Raw genomic sequence first — 19,435 nt, 5'->3', positions numbered from 1 at the left:
TGTTTAAAACTTCCAGATGAAGAACTCGAATTCATAATAAATAGCATTTGAAAATGCCATTTCTCCAAAGAGAAACTATTCATTACTTTGTATATCTGATCCATTGCACTGAAGTATATCATTTGGTGATATAAAATGACACAATTGAGGGAATAGAGCTGTATTTCCGAGGGCTTTCTTTTAATACATTTTTATGTTAATCAGCGTGTCTTGAGATCATGCTATGCTAGGATATCAAATCTTCAGCATGGGCACGAGATTAATTTTGTTCTAGATGCAGGGTGTAACAGCGCATCAAATCCTGCCTGTACCGTCAGGATCATGGAAGCCTGTTTTCATCATTGTGACCTTACGTAAAATGTATTTCGAGCATCATCACTTTCTTCTTTATTAGTCTTTGGGTAGGAAAAGGTTAATCCCACTTTTTGGGTCTCTGAGGACTTTTATGACAAATGAGAGATAAGGTGTTTTCTGACCTGGTCATTAATTTTCAGGCAATCCTGTGATATATTTCTAAGTGTTTCTGTTACCTACGGTCACAAAATGAGGTGGTATGGTCAATACACCAGAGAAAGCTGAGGCAGATAACATGCCAGCTCTGTTTTTGGTGTTCTAATTCTCCCCTACCCCCTGTCCCCCTACTTTTACTTCTAGAAACTAACGACTACTAGTCAGCTTTTCATTCAAAGGACTTTCCTTAGGCTACTGGATTTTGCTTGCCTCACACTGGCAGAGAGCTGGAAATACTTAACCAGTGTCTGATAGGTGCAGGAGGATGAAAGCCCAGCTTCCCTGCCTCCAATAGTAGGGACAGCTCAGAAGTGTGACTTCTATTCCAGAGCTCTCTGCAGACAAGGCTGAGGCAGGGACTGCTTGAGCTTCTTCCCTTCCCTGCCCTGCTTATCCCACTTCCTCACCAGTTTCCCTCAGAAACACTTCCTTAAAAAATCAGTTGCACAGGAATCTATCTCAGGATGTGCTTTTTATCCCAGATTATGGATCAGTGCCACTGCTAGTCTAAATTGGCTTTTGGGTATATCATGGGGTTAGTAGGTTGAATAAAACTTATCTTCAATTTTATGCCTATTACCTTCCAAATCTGAAGTAAAATGTCACTATGGGAATAGTATGGATTTTTTTTACTGTACTACTTTCTCTTGAAAATTTTATCACTATTATTATTTTAATCTGAATTCCATGGACTGATACTGATATTGTCTATATTTACTTATGGATGTCAAATGTGGGGGAGAGAAAAAGAAATAAAAAGAGAGGGAATGAGACTGAAACAGATACTGGATTTGAAGCCCTGAGGTCTTTCAAACTTGACTTAAATGAAAACCATCCTTATTGAGTCTGAATGGTGAATTATGTAATTCATGTGAGTTTCACAGTAGCTTTGCTCCCTTGCCCACCCTATCTCCGGTGCTCTATCAGTGATGCAAGTAGTGTTTGTAGGACTAATAATTTCAAGAAATAATAGGACCAGTGCTCTAATTTCTTTTTCTTTTCCTTTTTTTGTCCCTCTCTCTTTTTTTTTTTTGTAAGAGTTTACCTTCCTTTCTTTTGCAATTCATTTTCTCTTGCTTATATCCTAAATTTATTTAGTGTTGGTATACTTTCATTTACTAGGCCTATGGACCTTAGATGAGTTGCTTGCCTCTTTATTGTGTTTACATCTATACTTTTTGACTGTTTGATTATGAATCCTAACCTTGAGTGTTCTTTTGCCCCTTTTCACTTTATGGACTTAAAAAAAATTAATCAGAGGCTTGTGACACTGTAAAAAGGTTTCTGACAGTATTTTAAAAGACTTAATATTAGCAAGGAATGGTTGTGGGATGCCCACTGACCTATAATAAGGATGGTTTCATAAAATATGTACACTGAGTCTTCCTTAATAGATAAACTATTCTCTCATTTATTTAAAAATCCAATGACCTACATATTCATAAGTTCAGAAATCCCCCATTTACTAACATTGTTTCTCCTCTGAGACCTTCCGTCTGAGCAAATCTGTTAAATGAAGCAGAGGAAGCTTTGATCCAAACGAGACTAAATCCACTGGAACAGATGCTCTGCCCCATGTGAATGGGAGCGTTGGAGCGCCAGAAGAGGGAAGTTAGGTGTCACCCACGTCCCCTCTCTGCGCTACTATCCCCTCACCTTGACGATAGAGAAAGTTCAGAAAATCCCCTTACACAAGGAATCAGCAGTAAGAAGCTTCTATAGTTTGGAAATGAGACTTTTGCCACATTCATTATTTATATAATAGAGTTATTTTTCTTTTTTCCTCTAGCAGATTACATCATAACTCAGAAAGTTCAGGTCCATTTTCTGTTTCAGGTAGTTCTCCTGAGCCAATTCTTAGAAACATGTTTTCAGTAGAAGCACAGATGTGTTTCACAAAATGTGCTATTCTGTAACAGTAGGCCTCTAATTTGGTATCTTGCTCCTTCTTCAGTTTGATGCAAAAGTCACTGAGTTACACAATTTGCAACATTTTGTCAAATACCTTGCTTGAAAAAGTTGTTCATCATTGTCTTATCTGACAGAGAAAAGGATTTTAAAAATCCTTTGGGAAGTCATTTGGTTGACCTATCCTTATTTGACTACTTTTTATTTTTTATGAGACTTTGCAAAGAATCTGCTATTTACTCATCAAAGCCACATCATTTGAAGAAACTTAAAGCCAGGGTCATAAATACAATTTTATGAAGTGACTCAGCAACTGGAGAATGTTTTCAACAGATTGGAAAATTAGATTGAATGATGTATCAGGGAAGTTGGCAGTGAGGTCAATGGCTAGAAATGTACATGTCTGTGTGAAATGACACGGATTTTGCTTTTAAGCTTTATCAGCACCATGTTTATGGTATATGTACACCTATATTATGAAGGTTAAAAATGTCTAAGGAGTTGCTAACTGTTGTATTTTGTTTAGCAAATATACAGGAAGAGATATGTAACAACAATATGAACAGTTTAGCAAAATATTTGGAAATCTGAACTTAAGTGCATTACCAGTCAGTTTTGAGGAGAAGAAAGTCTTGTGTTTGATTTATACATATTGTTAGCCAAAGATAGGCTTGATTTAATTACACATACAGTATATGTTTGTAGAAAACTTGACCTCCAAGATATTCAGAATTATTTCTTGGCCAACCTCTGGTCCCAGCCATCATTATTTCTTACTGTGCAATAGAGATATGGGCACTCAGCAAGTCATACAGGAATAGAACACAATGTAAACCCAGAGGTCTTGACTCCATGGTCCAGTGAGCTGGTTATAAAATGACAAGGAAACCTGTGAGAAAAAGGAAGTCCATCCACTGAAAGATGGCCTGTAAATATGAAATGCTGCAGATCAGGCATGAACATGTTATTGGGTTTTGAAGCAAATAATACACCCTCTTTTGATTTCAACATTAAATTAATAAAGTAGGAAAAGATGGCCCTGCTTGCTTCATAAAATAGGCAATCTTTCATTTCAGAACCACTGGCTTGAATTCATAGATTTAAAGATTGTAATAATATTAATATCTCTCAGGATAGCAGTGTCTCAGAGTTATTAGATGGCTTAAGGATGGCCTCTAGCTGGTGGTCTCACTTTAGTTCTTCTTGTACATATACGGACAACATTAATTAGCACCTTTTGGGCAATTCCGGCGAAAAAGGATGGAGGAGATACTGGCTTTGTGTTCTGGGTAGAAAGAAGGTTGACTCAGTAGCTGTCAAACATCTATAACCCTCTCCTCATTCCTAAATCTACTTGGAATAGAAAGTTTTGTGTAAAAGAATATATAAAGACACTCCCCACCTTCACAAAATTGGCACCAAACAATTAGAGGAAACAAAGATGGTAGTGCACTCTTCTGTCTATTCCTATCCCTGACCAGTGTGCAAAGTTCTTAAAAATTAGTTACTGAAATAATTATAGAAAATTCCAGTTTCTCCATTTTAGCTAAAAAAGGCTGTCTTTTGGGGGTGGTTTTATAAGTTTTTGTCACTATTTTTGAACAAGGAGTGATCATTCCATTTCACACAGATAAGGCGTCTCTCTCTTCAATAAGGACTTCCTTTTACCTCCAGTAAGTGTATCTCAATATAGACTTGTATTTTCAGTATGAAGGTCTGTTTTAGTATTTAACTAGTCTCCTCCGATCCTGGGTGATGTTTACAATTAAAGTAGAATTTTTATAGAAGAAATACAAGGAACACTAGCTTTAGATCCCATTATTTATATACCTTTTCACCATTGCTTATTTAAAGTAATAAAAAAATACACAAGGAATGTTCCTTTCATGGCCATTGATTGAAATGATGACCATTTGGCCTGGGGTTAAGTGCATGTTTGTTCAAATAAAGCAAATTAAGTTTAAAAGGCCAGAAATGCTGTGAGAAAAATATAACTGAATCAATTTGAACTCAGTTGGAGTTTACAAGGTTGTTTACATTCTGTCTTCAAGTTTTGTACCCAAAATTATCATTGTAGATTACAGCATTTACTTTCAAACTTCTCTGACTGCAGCACCCAGTGGGAAATACTTTTTACATCATGAGCTGGTACACACGCTCACACATGTGCACATACGTACGTGTGTCTGAGCTCCATCTCATTTCCACCTGTATTTTTATCTGTCTGTATGTTTCTAAAGCAAAGCCTTCATGAAGGAAAAAAAAAAAAAAGCCTTCATCAAATAATACTTGTACCATGTATGAAGTACTTTGGTAATTTCCAGTCTATTTAACTGCATTTCATTATAAAAAATAGTTATGATGTACTGAAATAATTCTATCATCCGCTAGTAATTATGACCCATATTTAAACAATGATGCAAATGAAGGCTTTCCTTTAAATGACTACAGAGTTACTTAGGGAGGAAAAGTTGTTTTACTTTTCTGAAGTATAAAATGAATATCACCGGTTTAGTGATATGCTGGATATCCATATAGCCATTCCATTTTATATAATTAATTAAATTTTTTCTTTACATTATCCTCTATCCCAAATAATTTTAATTATTCTGTTTCCTAAAAAATATTCTTTACATTTTTGCCTTCTGTATGGAAAGGTGTTTAGTGAAATGTAAGTGGAGGGCCTTGAAAATCTGAACTTACAAATTCAAAATAAGAATTGTACTTCAATATTAGTTCTGTATTTATTAATTCATTCATTTAACAAATATTTATTAAGCATTCAGAGACTATGGTAGGCATTATAATGGAGGCTAACATTTATTGAACACGTTTATCAGGTATAGTTGCAAGCTCTCGGGAATCCTGTGTGGGAAGTACAATTATTATAACAGTTTTACTGGTGAGGAAACTGTGCCATAGGGAGATTAATTCTTATCCAATTGAAGCCTGATTTTGAGCCCAGCAATTTTGACCTCAGAACTCACATTCACAACTACTTTAGTCTCAATTGTTTCTTTTATCTTAGAGCAGAAGATGAAAGACACAGTCTCTTCTTCAAGGAGGTATAAGGGGTAAACAGGCTTTCAAACCAGTGATCCCATTGTGGTATAATAAGTACTATGATGTCTTGTATATACTGTATGAGAAAAGATGTTTTTGACCTTGGAGGTGATTGAAGTTAATGCAGAGATATTTCAGCAGGAAGAAAAATAATGTTTTTTAACTGTTTTAAGGACAAAGTCAACTCATATGTTAACAGACTGCTTTACTTTTTATATCGGAATGCATTTGATACATTTGAGATATAAATATTCACTGAATGTATGTTTTTGGCTTGTTTTGTTTTTGGAAAGTACTATTTTTTGCCAATGTTTTGACAAAGTAGCCAAAGCTAGTAAATTTTTTGGGCAGTTTGCCAACAGTTGTTTTACACAATACACATAGAAACTAGAAATAACCAGGGCCCAGAACTTTGTGAATGCAATAGTCATGTGCCAGGTACTTGAGGTGTTAGTAGAAACCACGTATGTGCCCAGAGCTGAGAACACCACTGGTAAATGTTTCCAAAGGGAACCTGTTTAGTTCTCTATTTGCTTTTGCTTTTTGGGTACTGTGTTTAAAATTTTTTGACTTAGATTGTGCATAGCACCCCATTCTGGTACCTAAGACTTTCTAAAGACAAGAAGGGAAGGAATAAGGAGAAAAAAACCTGTTTATCTAATTGCATCTATCTTTGCATTGAGTAGGTAGGTAAAAATAATCAAGTTGCCAGAAATCTGTTTTTGGCTAAGTTCCTCCATTGTATGCGCTCAAGAGTGGCTTGGACAAGGGGATTGCAGTTAAGAGAGCCAGGCGGTTTTGGTTTCATGAATGTTTTTGCTGTACCATTCACTTTGTGTTGCATGCTTACTGCATTCTGATGTCAGGTGGCACAAGTGAAGTTTTATTATGTACATTAGAAAGGAAGCTGTCTTTCAGGGAAGTGTTTCATTTAATAAATTGCAGATTTAGGGTACATGAAATATTTGTTCTAAAGTAGAGTCCACATGGCCCAAAATTTTAGTTTCCATTATCTTCGTGTTTACAATAGGTTGAATGAAAAGATCTTGAGTGTAGTATATGGTCCACCAGGGCCTGTTGCTGGCTTTTCAGAAAAATGAAAAAAATGCATTTGGTGCATTCTTAGGGCCCTATATTCCTGTATGTTCCCAACTAACCACTAAGCACAAAGTATACAGATTCTGCTCCCAAGGAATTTACTGTATGATGGGGGGAAGAGGTTTTATAGTAGCACAGTGTAAAAGATGGTGAGTGTTACAAATGCGAGATAGAACTAGTGCCATCTCAGTTCAAAGGAGGGAGAAACTATTGCCAACTGCAGTATATATACATATATATATATATATATATACACACACACACATTTTAGTGCATTACAGAATACATTTCTACAGCAACAACATTTGTCTGCAAATGTTACTTTTGTATATAGCATTTATATTTGCAGAGTTACATTAATTCCCTTTAGATGCTCAGTTCTATCCACCCCCATCCTACAAAAAAAATGCTACATGCATAGGCTGTCTTTCCTAATAAAGAAATATTGTAATAAAGAGAGGTTTTATTAAACTAATGCAATAACGACATTTTCTTTGAGGATTTAACACATCATTTTTAATAATAAAAATCAAATTGTCATTGTTGTGTCCTGTATACCTTTTATTCAAATCAGCCTAAGTACTCTGGCTTCATGGCTAAGCAGTACTCTGGGGGGTGAAGGGAGGGTGAGTATTTTTAGCATTACACAAATGAATTTCAGCGTTCAGGTTCATAGTGGGAAACCTGTTTATATTCGTGAGTGGAGGGGAAGATGCCTCTCAGGAGCATCTAGAAGGAAATGAAATTGGAGATTAGGAAAGAATCAATTCTGTTAGGTCAGCTTTCGGATGGTAGGACGTCAATACTTTCTACAGCCGTGCCGCTGATTTCACAGCTTCGATAACTGTGCATTAATCACCAACCACTTTGTATGATTAGGCTAGGAATTTGGTGTTACCTGATTTTCACAAGAGTACCAGTTTTTGGCTCTCACGTCAGCTGGAACTAGACATTTCAAAACTGTGTGAAAAGTAAGGCTAACAAGTAAGCATGCAGACGTGAAGAGTGAAGACATCAAGAGTGAGATGTGAGGAGTATCTTTACAGGGCACTAGGGCTTTTGTAATTCAAGGGAAGTACGTGAGAGACAGATCATGCTCAGGGCAGGATGAAGAGTTGGCTGATAAGAGTGACAAGACCCCTTCCACCTTCCACTCACTATAACTTTAATCTGTAAATGTGTGTGGGGGGGGTAATGTGTCTTTGAACCTTGCTGATTGGTTATGACATCATTTGTTTAAAGCAATATATAAATATGAACTAATTATATTTTCCGACTTACTACCACGTAATGAAACATATGTTTCACCTCATACATCCTTGAAGAGTTGTAAGTTGATTTCTGAAGATTATCATTAAATACCTCCTATGCTTTGTTACTACATCCAACAATAAATAATTAAAATACATTATTAGGGGATGGGGTTATAGTCTCTAAAATCTATCTTTGTTCAGATTGGAGCTCAACACTTTCAAACTATTTGCTTATATGATAAATGAGTATTTTTTGGTTGAGTTACTTCAAAGGTATATGTTACAATAAATATGTGAAGATTGCAAGTTACCCTTTATACCTCCCACTTCAACTGCCACAAACAGAAATGTAATTTACAGAAATGAAAACAGTCTCCAGCTAGCTTGAGGCTTTTTCCAAGGGGGAGCTCTGGGGTTTGCTGGGCCAGTTTCCTCAGTACACACCTGGTGTATATCACTTTAAAAAATAAATTATGCCTCATTAAATTACAATTAAATGGAATCATGATCATTTGTTTTTCTGGAAGGAAGATGTTTTGCATATTGAAAGCCTAATTTGTTGCAGGTGACAAAAAGGCTGAACAGATTATCTAATATCACTTCATTTTGGGGGTAATGTTTGCTGGTTATTTTGTGTATACTCCAGTAGTTCGGAATTATATTAATATGGACTGTAGTATTTTCACTTCAAAATGTCTTCTGCTCTATCAATTTTTTGTACTTTTTTTTTTTTTTTTGAGCTTTTAAAGAAACAGAAACTTCGCTTGGCAATCTGGATCACTCATGCTCTTTCTTTTTGTAACAGTGTTTTAATATTGGCCCATCCCTCACATGCCTGTCCCCCTTTGCCTCGTCTCATCATTATCTCTATATCCATGTACTATGTGTATTTCAAATCCCAGCCAAGTGAAGTCCCATTTCTTCCAAAATGTTTTCCCTGAGTCCTGAGGTTGGCAATACTTTTACCCTCTTGTGCACACTCTATCTGGAATTTATGACACTTGTCATCTTTTACATTGTGCTTCTATAAACCATCATATAGTGAACTCCTTGGCAGCAGAATCTATGTCTTCTCAATATTCTCATCCCTTTCTGAGCTTCATACCAAGTCATTAATAAGAAATGAATTAATAGACTGATCTGTCATTTTTTGGTAATAGGTACATTGAATTTGGGGATTCCCTAGATAATCAATGGGAGATAGAGCCTACAGAATTACAGAAGTCTGGGAGATGTGAAGAATGTGTGTCTGTTGAAATCTAGGCAGTAATGACCTCAACTGTTGATGTCAGTCCTGGGAAGGTCTAAGGGGCTCATTGTTCCTAAAACCCCGTTCAGGTTCTGGTTCTCTTCTTGCTCCATTAAAGAATTAAGGGCCCGTCATAAGCAATTTCTCACGTGTCTCAGACAAGGCCTCAAGGGCTGGTGCAGCAACTTAGAACTTAATTTTATAGACCCAGTCATGGTAATCTTTCCCAAACATTTCTGAGTATCAGCACGTATTTTACACACTAATCGTTTGGGCCAAACTATATAAGTTGTTGAAGAAATACGGAAGTCATAGTAACGTAAACAAGAAAGTTCATCAACAGAAATTGCAGATGCAGAAACTATAAGGTCATTTAGTTTGTCACAAATAAATATTACTTAAAATACTAGAAATAATAAGTACGTCAATTTTTCATTTTAAAAATTAGCCCTAATTCTTTGTTTTGTTTGTGGAGTGGAGATAGCCTATATTAGCCACCAAGCTAGATGGCATTATATTATCTCTTGTGCTTTTAATTATTTTGTTTTTATTGAATTTTCTGCCAACGTCATATATTCTTTGTGGGTACTGGAAATAATATAAAGCTTACAAAATCCTCCATTAAAAGGCTAAGGAGAAGGCCAATTTGAGGTTCTTTTTGCCTGACTCCGTTCTTTTTTTAGTGGCTTGTAACCCAAGAGCTGTTGTGCAAGGTGTCTTTCTTCCCTGTGCAGATGTTCACTCTACTCCTTTTCAGTCAACATGTTTCCAGGTCTTACATAACCTCAGCTAACACCGTGCTGGGAATTGTTATAATCTTTCCCTTGAGGAGGCTCTGTTGCCTACAATGAGGAAAATTCTTAATGACCACTTTACTCAATACTTGCAATATGTTTTAATATGATTACTGATATGAAAGTTTAATAGGCAATATCCTGGTTAATTTATTAATTTCCCTCAATTTTCACATCCTCAATATTCATGACCTTTCTATTCATAAAAGTACATTTTTTTTTCTCAGCACCCAGGTGCCACGCCGTATTCTCTGTATCTCAGGCTGTGTAATGGGAATGTTCAAGTGACACCACCTGTCTGGCTGGTTGATAATTAAGATGCCAGACAACATAGTGGCAAGGGCTTTAGAAATATTTGTGTGAGATAAATTATTAATTTATGTTCTATTCAAGACAGTTTTCAATAAGATAAACATTTACTTATCTTGATAATTAGATAAGGTGGTTTGTGGTGTAAATTATGCCATAGATTTTCTTCTGATTTTTTTTTTCCCCATGATGATTTTCAGCTAATTAAATAAACTCACTCTACATTCATGAGCCTGTGGAATTTGGACTATATTTTTAAAAATTCCAGTTTAAATAGTGAAGAGCACATAAATAACCAAAATGAAAAAGACTCAACAAAACAACTAAAACTCTTGTTGTGCTCACCAGTTAGCCCCTTGTTATTGAAAATGTGAGGTAAAAAGAATCTGCTTTGGGACCATGGCTACGCAGGTGAGACTTTAAGTAAATAATTTAGAGCAGTGTTCTCATTCTCTGGGGCAATCCATGGAGGCAGCACTGGCCACCTTGTTGGTTTGAGACTTTATCTTCAATTAAGCAAATGAAACAGAGGCAAGAGTATATCCCACCAGCGCCTCAAAATACAAGCGTTGTTTCTTATTCACTTCAGAAATGATGCTGAGGAGCATGGTTTACAAGGATGCTTTGTCTTAATTTTTCTTAGAGGTGGATTCATTTCCCTGTAAGGTTGTCCACCATGTAAAAAATGAAGGGGAAGGATTTTCCCCAATTTCTGTGTGGGGAAAAAATAAAATCAACCAAGCCAAACAAGAAACAAGTAAAAGACCTCTATGCTTCGGAACAATTTTTTTATTGATTAGGAATGAACAGACTTGCTATTTCGAACCTGGTCCATTAGAACAATAGTTTTTGTTATTTCACCATTTTGTATGTAAGATCTGTACTATAATGTACTCCTCTTGCAAAAATAATTTCACAGAAGAATACTTTTACGAATTTTGCCTTTGAGATACCGTAAGTATAATTGTCATAACTAGCATAAAGAATATATCCATGCAGACCCTAACATTCCTGCACGTTTGGTAGCCTGAGATTTATTAAAATGCTAAAGTTGCTTATGCTAGAGAGAGAAAGGGAGAGGAGGAGGAGGAGGGGACCAACTCATCCTATATGTGCAGAGTTCATTATTAAAGAAAGCTCAGAAAACCTCAGTCTTAGTGTCTTATTGGTATTGATTTTAAATCCAATTCCCTCTTGCTTTTCTACATATTAATTTGGAGATTTTTATCTTAGGACAAATTCATTATTAATATTTCAAGTTGCTTAATGCAAGTGAAAAGTAGGATAACTTAAGGCAGAACTGACTTTTAATATCAAAATAGAACCTGTACCTAGATTGTATAACATTTTCTGGAAGACAAATGTCTCTAGCTTCTAAAAGCATGATAAGAAATCTGGATTTTCTTACAGTCACTTTACCGATATGGTATTTTCACATACATGTTCTTCCTTTTCCTTTCTTTGGGCATGCGTGTACACAGACACACGCTTATTAACATTTCTTCTAGCTTCATTGTATGGCATATTTTCTTATTTGCAAAGACTTCTTTAATCAAAGCAACATGACACCCATGTTGCAGAACTATCGTGTGGCATACTACTTGTAGATTCCTTGTAAATTGTCTTACATGGTATTTTGAGTGGTGATTACCTCTTTGGAGTGCTGATGGTTGTGTGATGCACATTCTTGTGACATTTGCTTCACTACATTATGATGCATTACTTATTTTTTAAAAATTGTCTATCTTACCCTGAAGATTTCTGCCCAACCAAAGGTTGTATATTCTTCTTGCATCCAACACCTTTTTATATTTAAGCCATATTTTACAAACCTGATAGTGTTTTCTTTGCATTAATATTCCCCTCAGTGGAAATGTCTTTGGCATCTACTTTTCACGATTTGGGGTTCCCCCATGTGTTCTAAGATACAGAGGTTAACATTTTAGCTCTTCCTGGAGGATAATCCTAGACTCTGGTCTCATACTGCCCTGAGGAGAGATGCCCTGAGTTGGAAGTGTAAAGTGATGCCTCTGTGTGATAATCTAACAAGAGTGCAGAATAGACATGGTTTAACTTTTGCCCAAATTACTTGTGTTCCAGCCCTTTTCTTGAGTGCATACTACTTTTCTCTAGACTCGTCAACATTTTCCTTTTCTTTGTGAGTTTCCTGCCATCAGAGCACATGAAAACACTAGCTTCCTATTTAAAGCTTTCTATATGGATGAGTCACATATGCAGAAATTATCTGAGCCTATACATGGCATCCTCTGATGTGTGCTGTGATCCCTCACCAGATGTGACTGTGGGATTAGAGCTTCCCCCAGGAGGGCATCTCAGAAAAAAGGTTTGGGTGCCCTCAGGTACATATACAAGGATACCAGTTATGTATGTGGATTGGATTGGGAATCTATCAGAGGGTTAACACAAGTTATGGACATTTGCTTGGTGTCTTTTTTTTTTTTTTTTCCCATGAGAAACATCTATATTGAAAACAGTGGCCGGTCACACAGAAATTAAGCCAAACTTTTTTTTTTTTTTAAGTCGATGTAAATCTCCCATGCTGTTTAAATGTCGGAACTAAATTTACCAAACTTGGCAGATTTGTAAAGCTGAGCAGGACTGCCAAGTGTTCCCAGTTTCAAGCAGAGAGAGTTCTAACAGTTCCTGAAATACTTGTAGGAGGCACCTGGTGGTAAGTGCAGTTTCACAAGCCTTCCGAGCGCCTACCTTGCTAGCTGGCATCTCTGTATGCTGACGATTATTACAGTGATGATAAAGTGTCAGAATAGAACAGTCCAGAATAAGGCACAGCCCTGGAAGGCAAGCACATTCCCACAAAATCTTCCTGCTGGAGAACCCTCAGCAATTAGACTGAGGTTCTTGACATCACAGCCAGCTGGTTACAACAAACAAATAAAGGAGGAGGGGGGCAGATGATGGAAACCACACACATACCTGCAGATATGACTTGGCCTGTTTTTTGTTTTTTTGTTTCCATTTAATCAGGGATTGTTGTCTGAGATTTTGCGTAAGGAGGAAGACCCTCGGACAGCCTCTCAGTCTCTTTTAGTAAACTTGAGGGCCATGCAGAATTTCCTCAATCTGCCGGAAGTGGAGCGGGATCGCATATACCAGGACGAGAGAGAACGGAGCATGAACCCCAATGTGAGCATGGTCTCGTCAGCCTCTAGCAGTCCCAGCTCTTCCCGAACCCCTCAGGTGAGATATTTGCTCCACTGACTTTGTATTCTTGGCCTTGGAAACATCTTGCCTTCACTGATAACTGTGTTTCTCTCAAAAACTAAGAGACTTAATTCAAGGATTTCTTGATTCACTGATCATGTTGGTCAGAGGATGTGAACCTCTGGCCATGTAATAGTGGTTATCCTTTACTGTGTCATATGGATTCCTGTCCCTTTAGAAAAGTACCATTCTTCCACAGAAGGGGCAGGAGTGGGTGGTTAGGTAGGCTCTAGAATGCTTACAAACAGCTGCTTAGTATCTAAGCCGGGGTGGGGGATTTGAGTTGAAGCTGAGTTTGCATAACAAGAACACTGCTTTTCCTTAAACTATGTATTTATTTGGATACTGGGTGTGTGTGTGTGGAGGGGGTGTTGGTTAGGTTTGGGGGCAGGGGACAAGTGGAGTAATCCAGACTCCTCTTTATGCAATCTGAAAAAGACAAAATGGAGAAATCTGTGTGTGGTGGACTCATGCATATGCAGCGGCTGTGTCAGAAAGTTTGGGAGATCATTCAGTGATCCCTAGAACACAGTAGTGGAAAGTAGGCCTTCATGATTTTCCTTCCTAGGGTGATCCTCCCTACAGAACTGGATGACTCAGCTTTCTTTCCCTCCTTTTTCCACACTTTAAAAGCATTCTGATCTGGTCTTCCTGCAAATGCGTACATCTAGTAATGCTGTGTGCTTCAGAGATCCTAACTTTATAAAGGGGTCAAGGTCTCAAGTCAGCCAAGCGATCTTTCCAGTTCACATTTGAGCCCATTCATTTGTAGCCTTCTTTCAATTTCCCCCCAAACTTTTACTAGTCAATAGATTTATGATAAAGCCATCTCACTCACTGATGATAGGATAGCTGCAAGATATATCTCAAAACAAATATTTAACAGGTACACATTTGTACATATCAGAAAAATGGGTAGTTTGAAACCAATAGTTTGTCTGGCTTTTTGTGTGTTTTTGTTTTGTTTTGCTTTGCTTTGCTTTGTTTTTTTTGCATAAATACTATGATTTTGGTGTTAGAAGTGTTTTCTAGTAAGTTCCAAGAAACTGATTAAACATAGAAACAGAATTTTATTCTAGTAGAAATATTTGAGTTTTTTCAAGTATATCCATTTTTTTTCACACATCATAACTTTTTTTTTTTTCGCTCTGCAATAGATTTTTAATTGAAGATCATTTTCTATCATGCGGTGCCAAACTGTGATACTTAAACTTAGTCTTTGGTGAATTATGGGATTTAGTTACTGTTAACCAAAAATAAGTCTCTTGACTGCTTACTTTGGATGAATGTAACCAAGCTTTTTTCTTTTTATTTATTTTTTTAAAATCTTGGGGCATACATATTGAGCTTTTGAGTTGGACGAGTTGTTAATTTGCACTAATATTTGCTTCTATTAAATTCACCAATAATTTTGCCACTTTTGAAGGCCAATAAATCATTATAGAGAGTCCAGCCTTGCTTCATGGCCATTTAACCAACTCAGAAAGTCACTTCTACTTGTTAGAAAATAACTCAAGTCTGGGTGGTTCGTTTTCTTCTTCTTTGTAATATTTTTTAGTGAGATTATTTCTTAGACACCTTTTCAAAGACCAGATAGCTTTCAGAGTCTGACCAATATACCAGGAAAAACAGCCAGCATCAGTATTTTGCTTTATTGAATAGCGGAAAAATCTCATCTAGAAAATTCCTAGGTAGAAGTGCCCTTTAAGGACAAGAATAACAGGGAAATTGATCATTTAAGTTCACAGTTTTGAGATTTCTGAAAATAAGTATAAAATCTTTTTCTCAAAATGTTATTGAGAATATAGTCATGGCATTGGCATTTGCACATTCTCTGGAACTTTCTTCTTTTTCTGTTAGTTAAACATTGAGGAAAGGAAGTTATTAAAGTCTTTTAAAACATTTTCTGATTACCTACTTACTCAAACTTATTTACGTACATATCTCAGTAGTAAAGATCCTTAGTAAAGCTTTCATTGTGAGAACAGATGTTAGAGGAGCACCCACTCATGAAGCTTTTAGTTGAAGTCAGCATTCTAGAACGCCCAGGCAGCACGTATAGGTTGATGGAGAATATTTCCCAGACCACATCAATACTTTATAATTGGTTTAAAACAAATGGAAGAAATTTAAGATGTTAAATTAAACCTTCAGAGTCCCTTCTCATAATCTTTGTGTGGGCCAGTATTTCTCTACATACTTAACAACGACAAAACAACAATATAAAGATAAGAATGATCATTTATTGAGCACTTGCTGTGTATCAGGTATTGTGAACATTTTGCATGAATTCAGATCTCATCATTTTGTGTTGTTAGTCCCATTTTACAGGTGAGAAAACTGAGAATTTTTAAATGGGTTAAATAATTGGTGTAAGGTTGCATGACTGAGTGGTAGAGCTAGAATTTGAACTCTGGTTATTTTGATTGCAAGGCATGGGCTCCTAACCATATGTTATAGTGCCTTGAAGTGTTTGTTTTAGCCCTGAGGGTTCTAGAGCAGATTTGACCAAGTCAGGTAAGATGAGATAGTCAGTGAGGCTATTGAAGAAATTTTGGTTGAGAAAGGCAGGAGTGATATGCTAAAATATGCACTTAACAGGAAAAGCACTGTGGATTAACTAGAAATTTTGAGAAGAAAAAAAGGAAGTTCTTTTTTAAAAATGACAGAAAATTGGATAATTATGGGAAGACCCCCAACTAGAAGGCACGAAGATGTTTGTAAAAGCAATGCCCAGCCTAGACTGGAGATCTTGGGGGTAGGATAGCACAATGTCCTGAGCCAGTGCTCTGGAACCAAAAATGCTTGAGTTCAGATCGTGGTTCCTTCACTTGCCGCTGCAGGTCATTCCAGCAAGTTCAGTACCCTCTTTTCTTTTCAGTTGTCTTCCTCAGTAAAATGGAAATAATAAAGTCCAACTTCCTGGGTTCCTCAAAGAATTAAATGAAATAATAAAAGTAAAACACTTTCTGCAGTGCCTGGCAAATGAAAAGTACCACATACATTGTAGTTATTATTACTTTGTGGTAATTAGAAAATAGTAGGAGGCAGGGAGAGAGGAGAATGCAAAAATCTGTGAGCACTCTTAGGAATGAAAGCCTTCACAGAAACTCAGGACGTTAACGCCGGCTTCAAGGTGCTACGGAGCATGATCCCACGGTGTGCAGGTTGCATGCTGCGTCCTTCTCCAAATCTGTGTGCTGCTTATTCACTGGGGGACTAGCTCAGGGCATCTGTAGAGGGAAAGTAATGATTTGGTGACAACCGCCCTGGTTTGGGATTCTAGGTTAAGTGGAGACAGAAAAATATCCAGTTTAGTTCAAATCAGTCAGGTATGCTCAGGAACCAAAAATCAGGGGTGACTTTTCCTGGAGTCCTGCTGCCAGGGGCTCTGAGAAGACTTCCCAGCCCCCTCTTATTACACAGGAGAGTAAATGCTTCTGGCAGTCTTTTGGATCATGGAGATGCAAATGTTTTAGGGTTATCTTAACCCCAAGAAGTACAGACACCTTCTATATTGTCCTTCATTTGTCTCTGAAGCTGATGGGAAATCATTCAATTAAAACGAGCACGGCAGAATACATAAAACCACAATATGAGTTTAAGGAAATGAAAACGGCACATCAAAGGCATTCTGAAGCCTAGTTTTATGAAATGAAATTTTGTTTCATTTCCACTGATTTCCTAGGTGAAATTAGGTGACTGTCTGGGTAGCATAATGATGATAATGATGGGAAACCATACATACTCAAATGACATATGTAAAGCTTTAATAAAGAATGAGAGAGACTCAGGGGAGTGCATTAAATTGAGTAATAATTTATTATTTAGAGACCTCTACCCATTTACTCATTTTTTTCTGGAAGAAATGGCTCTTCCTCCAAGGTGTGTTATTTTTAGAAAGAAAAAGGTAACTGCGTGTGTGTTCTGCATGCTTGTTTTGGAGTTCGGTGATTTCTCATAGTTTGGTGTCCAGAGTAGCCATCCTACTTGTGAAGTGTCTGGGATACTGTGAGGAAAAGAACAGGGTTGACAGGACTCTGCATGTCCTATAGGAATGCACTGCAATTATTTCCAATCACAATTAACCTGATTAGAATAATGGACAGGAAGTGTCCCTTTGTAGCTAATGCAGTTTGGCATCAGCTGACTGAAATCCTTTGATAATTTCTGCACAGATGGCTGGGCTGAATGCGGCACTTTTTAAATTATTATTTTCATGGTCTCTTGGTAGGCCAAAACCTCGACACCGACAACAGACCTCCCCATTAAGGTGGATGGCGCCAACGTCAACATCACAGCTGCCATTTATGACGAGATCCAACAGGAGATGAAAAGGGCCAAGGTGTCTCAAGCCCTGTTTGCCAAAGTGGCTGCAAATAAAAGTCAGGTGAGTGGTATTTTAAAAGAGTGAAAGCGAGGGCTGGAATTAGACCATTCTCCTCCTCCCACCAATAAAAATACATCTGTTCCTATAATAATAATAACAATAATAATCCCTAAGGAACCTGTCATGTTCTGCCTTTTCCTCTACAGTTTGCTTTTATTCCCACTGGAGTTCAAAACAGAGACTAAGTTAAAACCCAGATTTTTTTTTTAAAGATTTTTTTTTTTCTAAAAAGCATCAGCCTTGAATGCTTTCTCTCATAATTCTAAGCACTGCTATGTATCCCTTTTCTTTCTTTCTCTCTCTATTTTTTTGTTTTTGATATTTGAGTAAAACTTAGCATGTACAAAATAGCATCTTCCTAAGACCCAGTTGGAATCTTGTCTCTCCCCTCTCATATTCCCACCAGGGGAACTGCTGACTTTGTTATAATAACCTCTTTTCTTCAGCCCCAGAAACACCTTGCCATGTCAGGTGTTTCTTTTAAGTGTAGAATACAGTTGTTTTTTCCAGGAGAAAACACATGTGTGTGGGGGGTCCCAGAATGAGTGCTAAAATTTATAACAGAAAAATGTAGAAGCTTATCCAGTACAATTTCTCAGTGCCGGGATTGTGGGGAATGGAATGCTCCAGGGAAAAGGGTAAACAGATGCTTAGGTTTTTTATTTCTGAAAGCAGCAACAGTTGATGGGATCCACTATCTGTTTCAGTTTGTTTAAAGGGATAACTACTACCTATCCTAAAATGGGTTAGGTTGAGGTGCTTACTTATTTATCCCTAGGATGAATAATTATCCAGTGCAGGGTGGAGGAAACAAAAGTTAGCTGAAGCATAATTTTGAGAGTCGTTTGATTCTGAGCTTGATTTCCTCTGTGGCCTTGCATGACAAATGTTTTCATCCCACATATGTAAATGGTAAAATGGTCCAGCATCTCCTTAATAGATCTTCTGTTGTGTGCTGAAAAGAAAGGAGTTACTGAATATTGTATTTCTATTAAGCAGGAAGGTTTTCAATGAAAATTAAATTATCATTTTTAAAATGATAGATAGCTAAATATTGTATTTAGACTAACTGTATTGTTTTGGGATTAGCCTTTTTTACCTATAGTTTTGCAGTAACCTTAAGTTATTTTTCAGATGTTGATAAAGAGAAAGGAGTAGAATATCAAGGAATTTTGAAGAGAATTGAAATACTCATTTTCCTTTTTAATTTCAATGTAGTAATTTTTCCAGGTTATTCTTACTCTTCGCTCATCAATGAAATCATTGAAATACAGTTTGCTAAGATACGATGTCCAACCATAGTATGAAATACATGAAAAGAAAACACTATAGAGCCTTCTTAAACTGTTAAATGCATAAAATCCCATGTACCACATGGCAAAATATAATGAGAGTTGGAGCTGTTAAACGAATAAAGCTGTTAAATGCATAATGCCACTTGGCAAAACTACTGTGCATTTAATGGTTTTCCACTGTGTAATAAAGGACATATGTGGTAAATGTGCAGTGAGTATAAAAACTATACAATTGATTTTGCAAACCTACCCCTTAGTCGTGACTTGACATAAATATCAAAGTTTCACTCAGTCCGTCTTTCTTAAGCAGCTTTGAAGAAAAA

General features: G+C 36.9%; 1 protein-coding gene across 4 annotated transcripts in view; it reads left to right on the top strand.

Moving 5' to 3' along the window:
- Positions 1–19,435, top strand: part of SATB2 (SATB homeobox 2) — a 191,395-nt gene that overhangs the window by 122,005 nt on the left and 49,955 nt on the right. For all 4 annotated transcript variants that reach the window (XM_034654917.1, XM_034654915.1, XM_034654916.1 and 1 more), the window contains 2 exons: positions 13,191–13,403; positions 17,662–17,817. In XM_034654917.1, the coding sequence (XP_034510808.1) occupies positions 13,191–13,403; positions 17,662–17,817 (369 nt within the window). The remainder of the gene's footprint in view (positions 1–13,190; positions 13,404–17,661; positions 17,818–19,435) is intronic.

This window comes from Ailuropoda melanoleuca, chromosome 2 (assembly GCF_002007445.2).
Source record: "Ailuropoda melanoleuca isolate Jingjing chromosome 2, ASM200744v2, whole genome shotgun sequence".
Taxonomy (NCBI): Eukaryota; Metazoa; Chordata; class Mammalia; order Carnivora; family Ursidae; genus Ailuropoda; species Ailuropoda melanoleuca.
The sequence above is the reverse complement of the archived record's forward strand: the minus strand, read 5'-3'. Positions and strand labels throughout refer to the sequence as shown.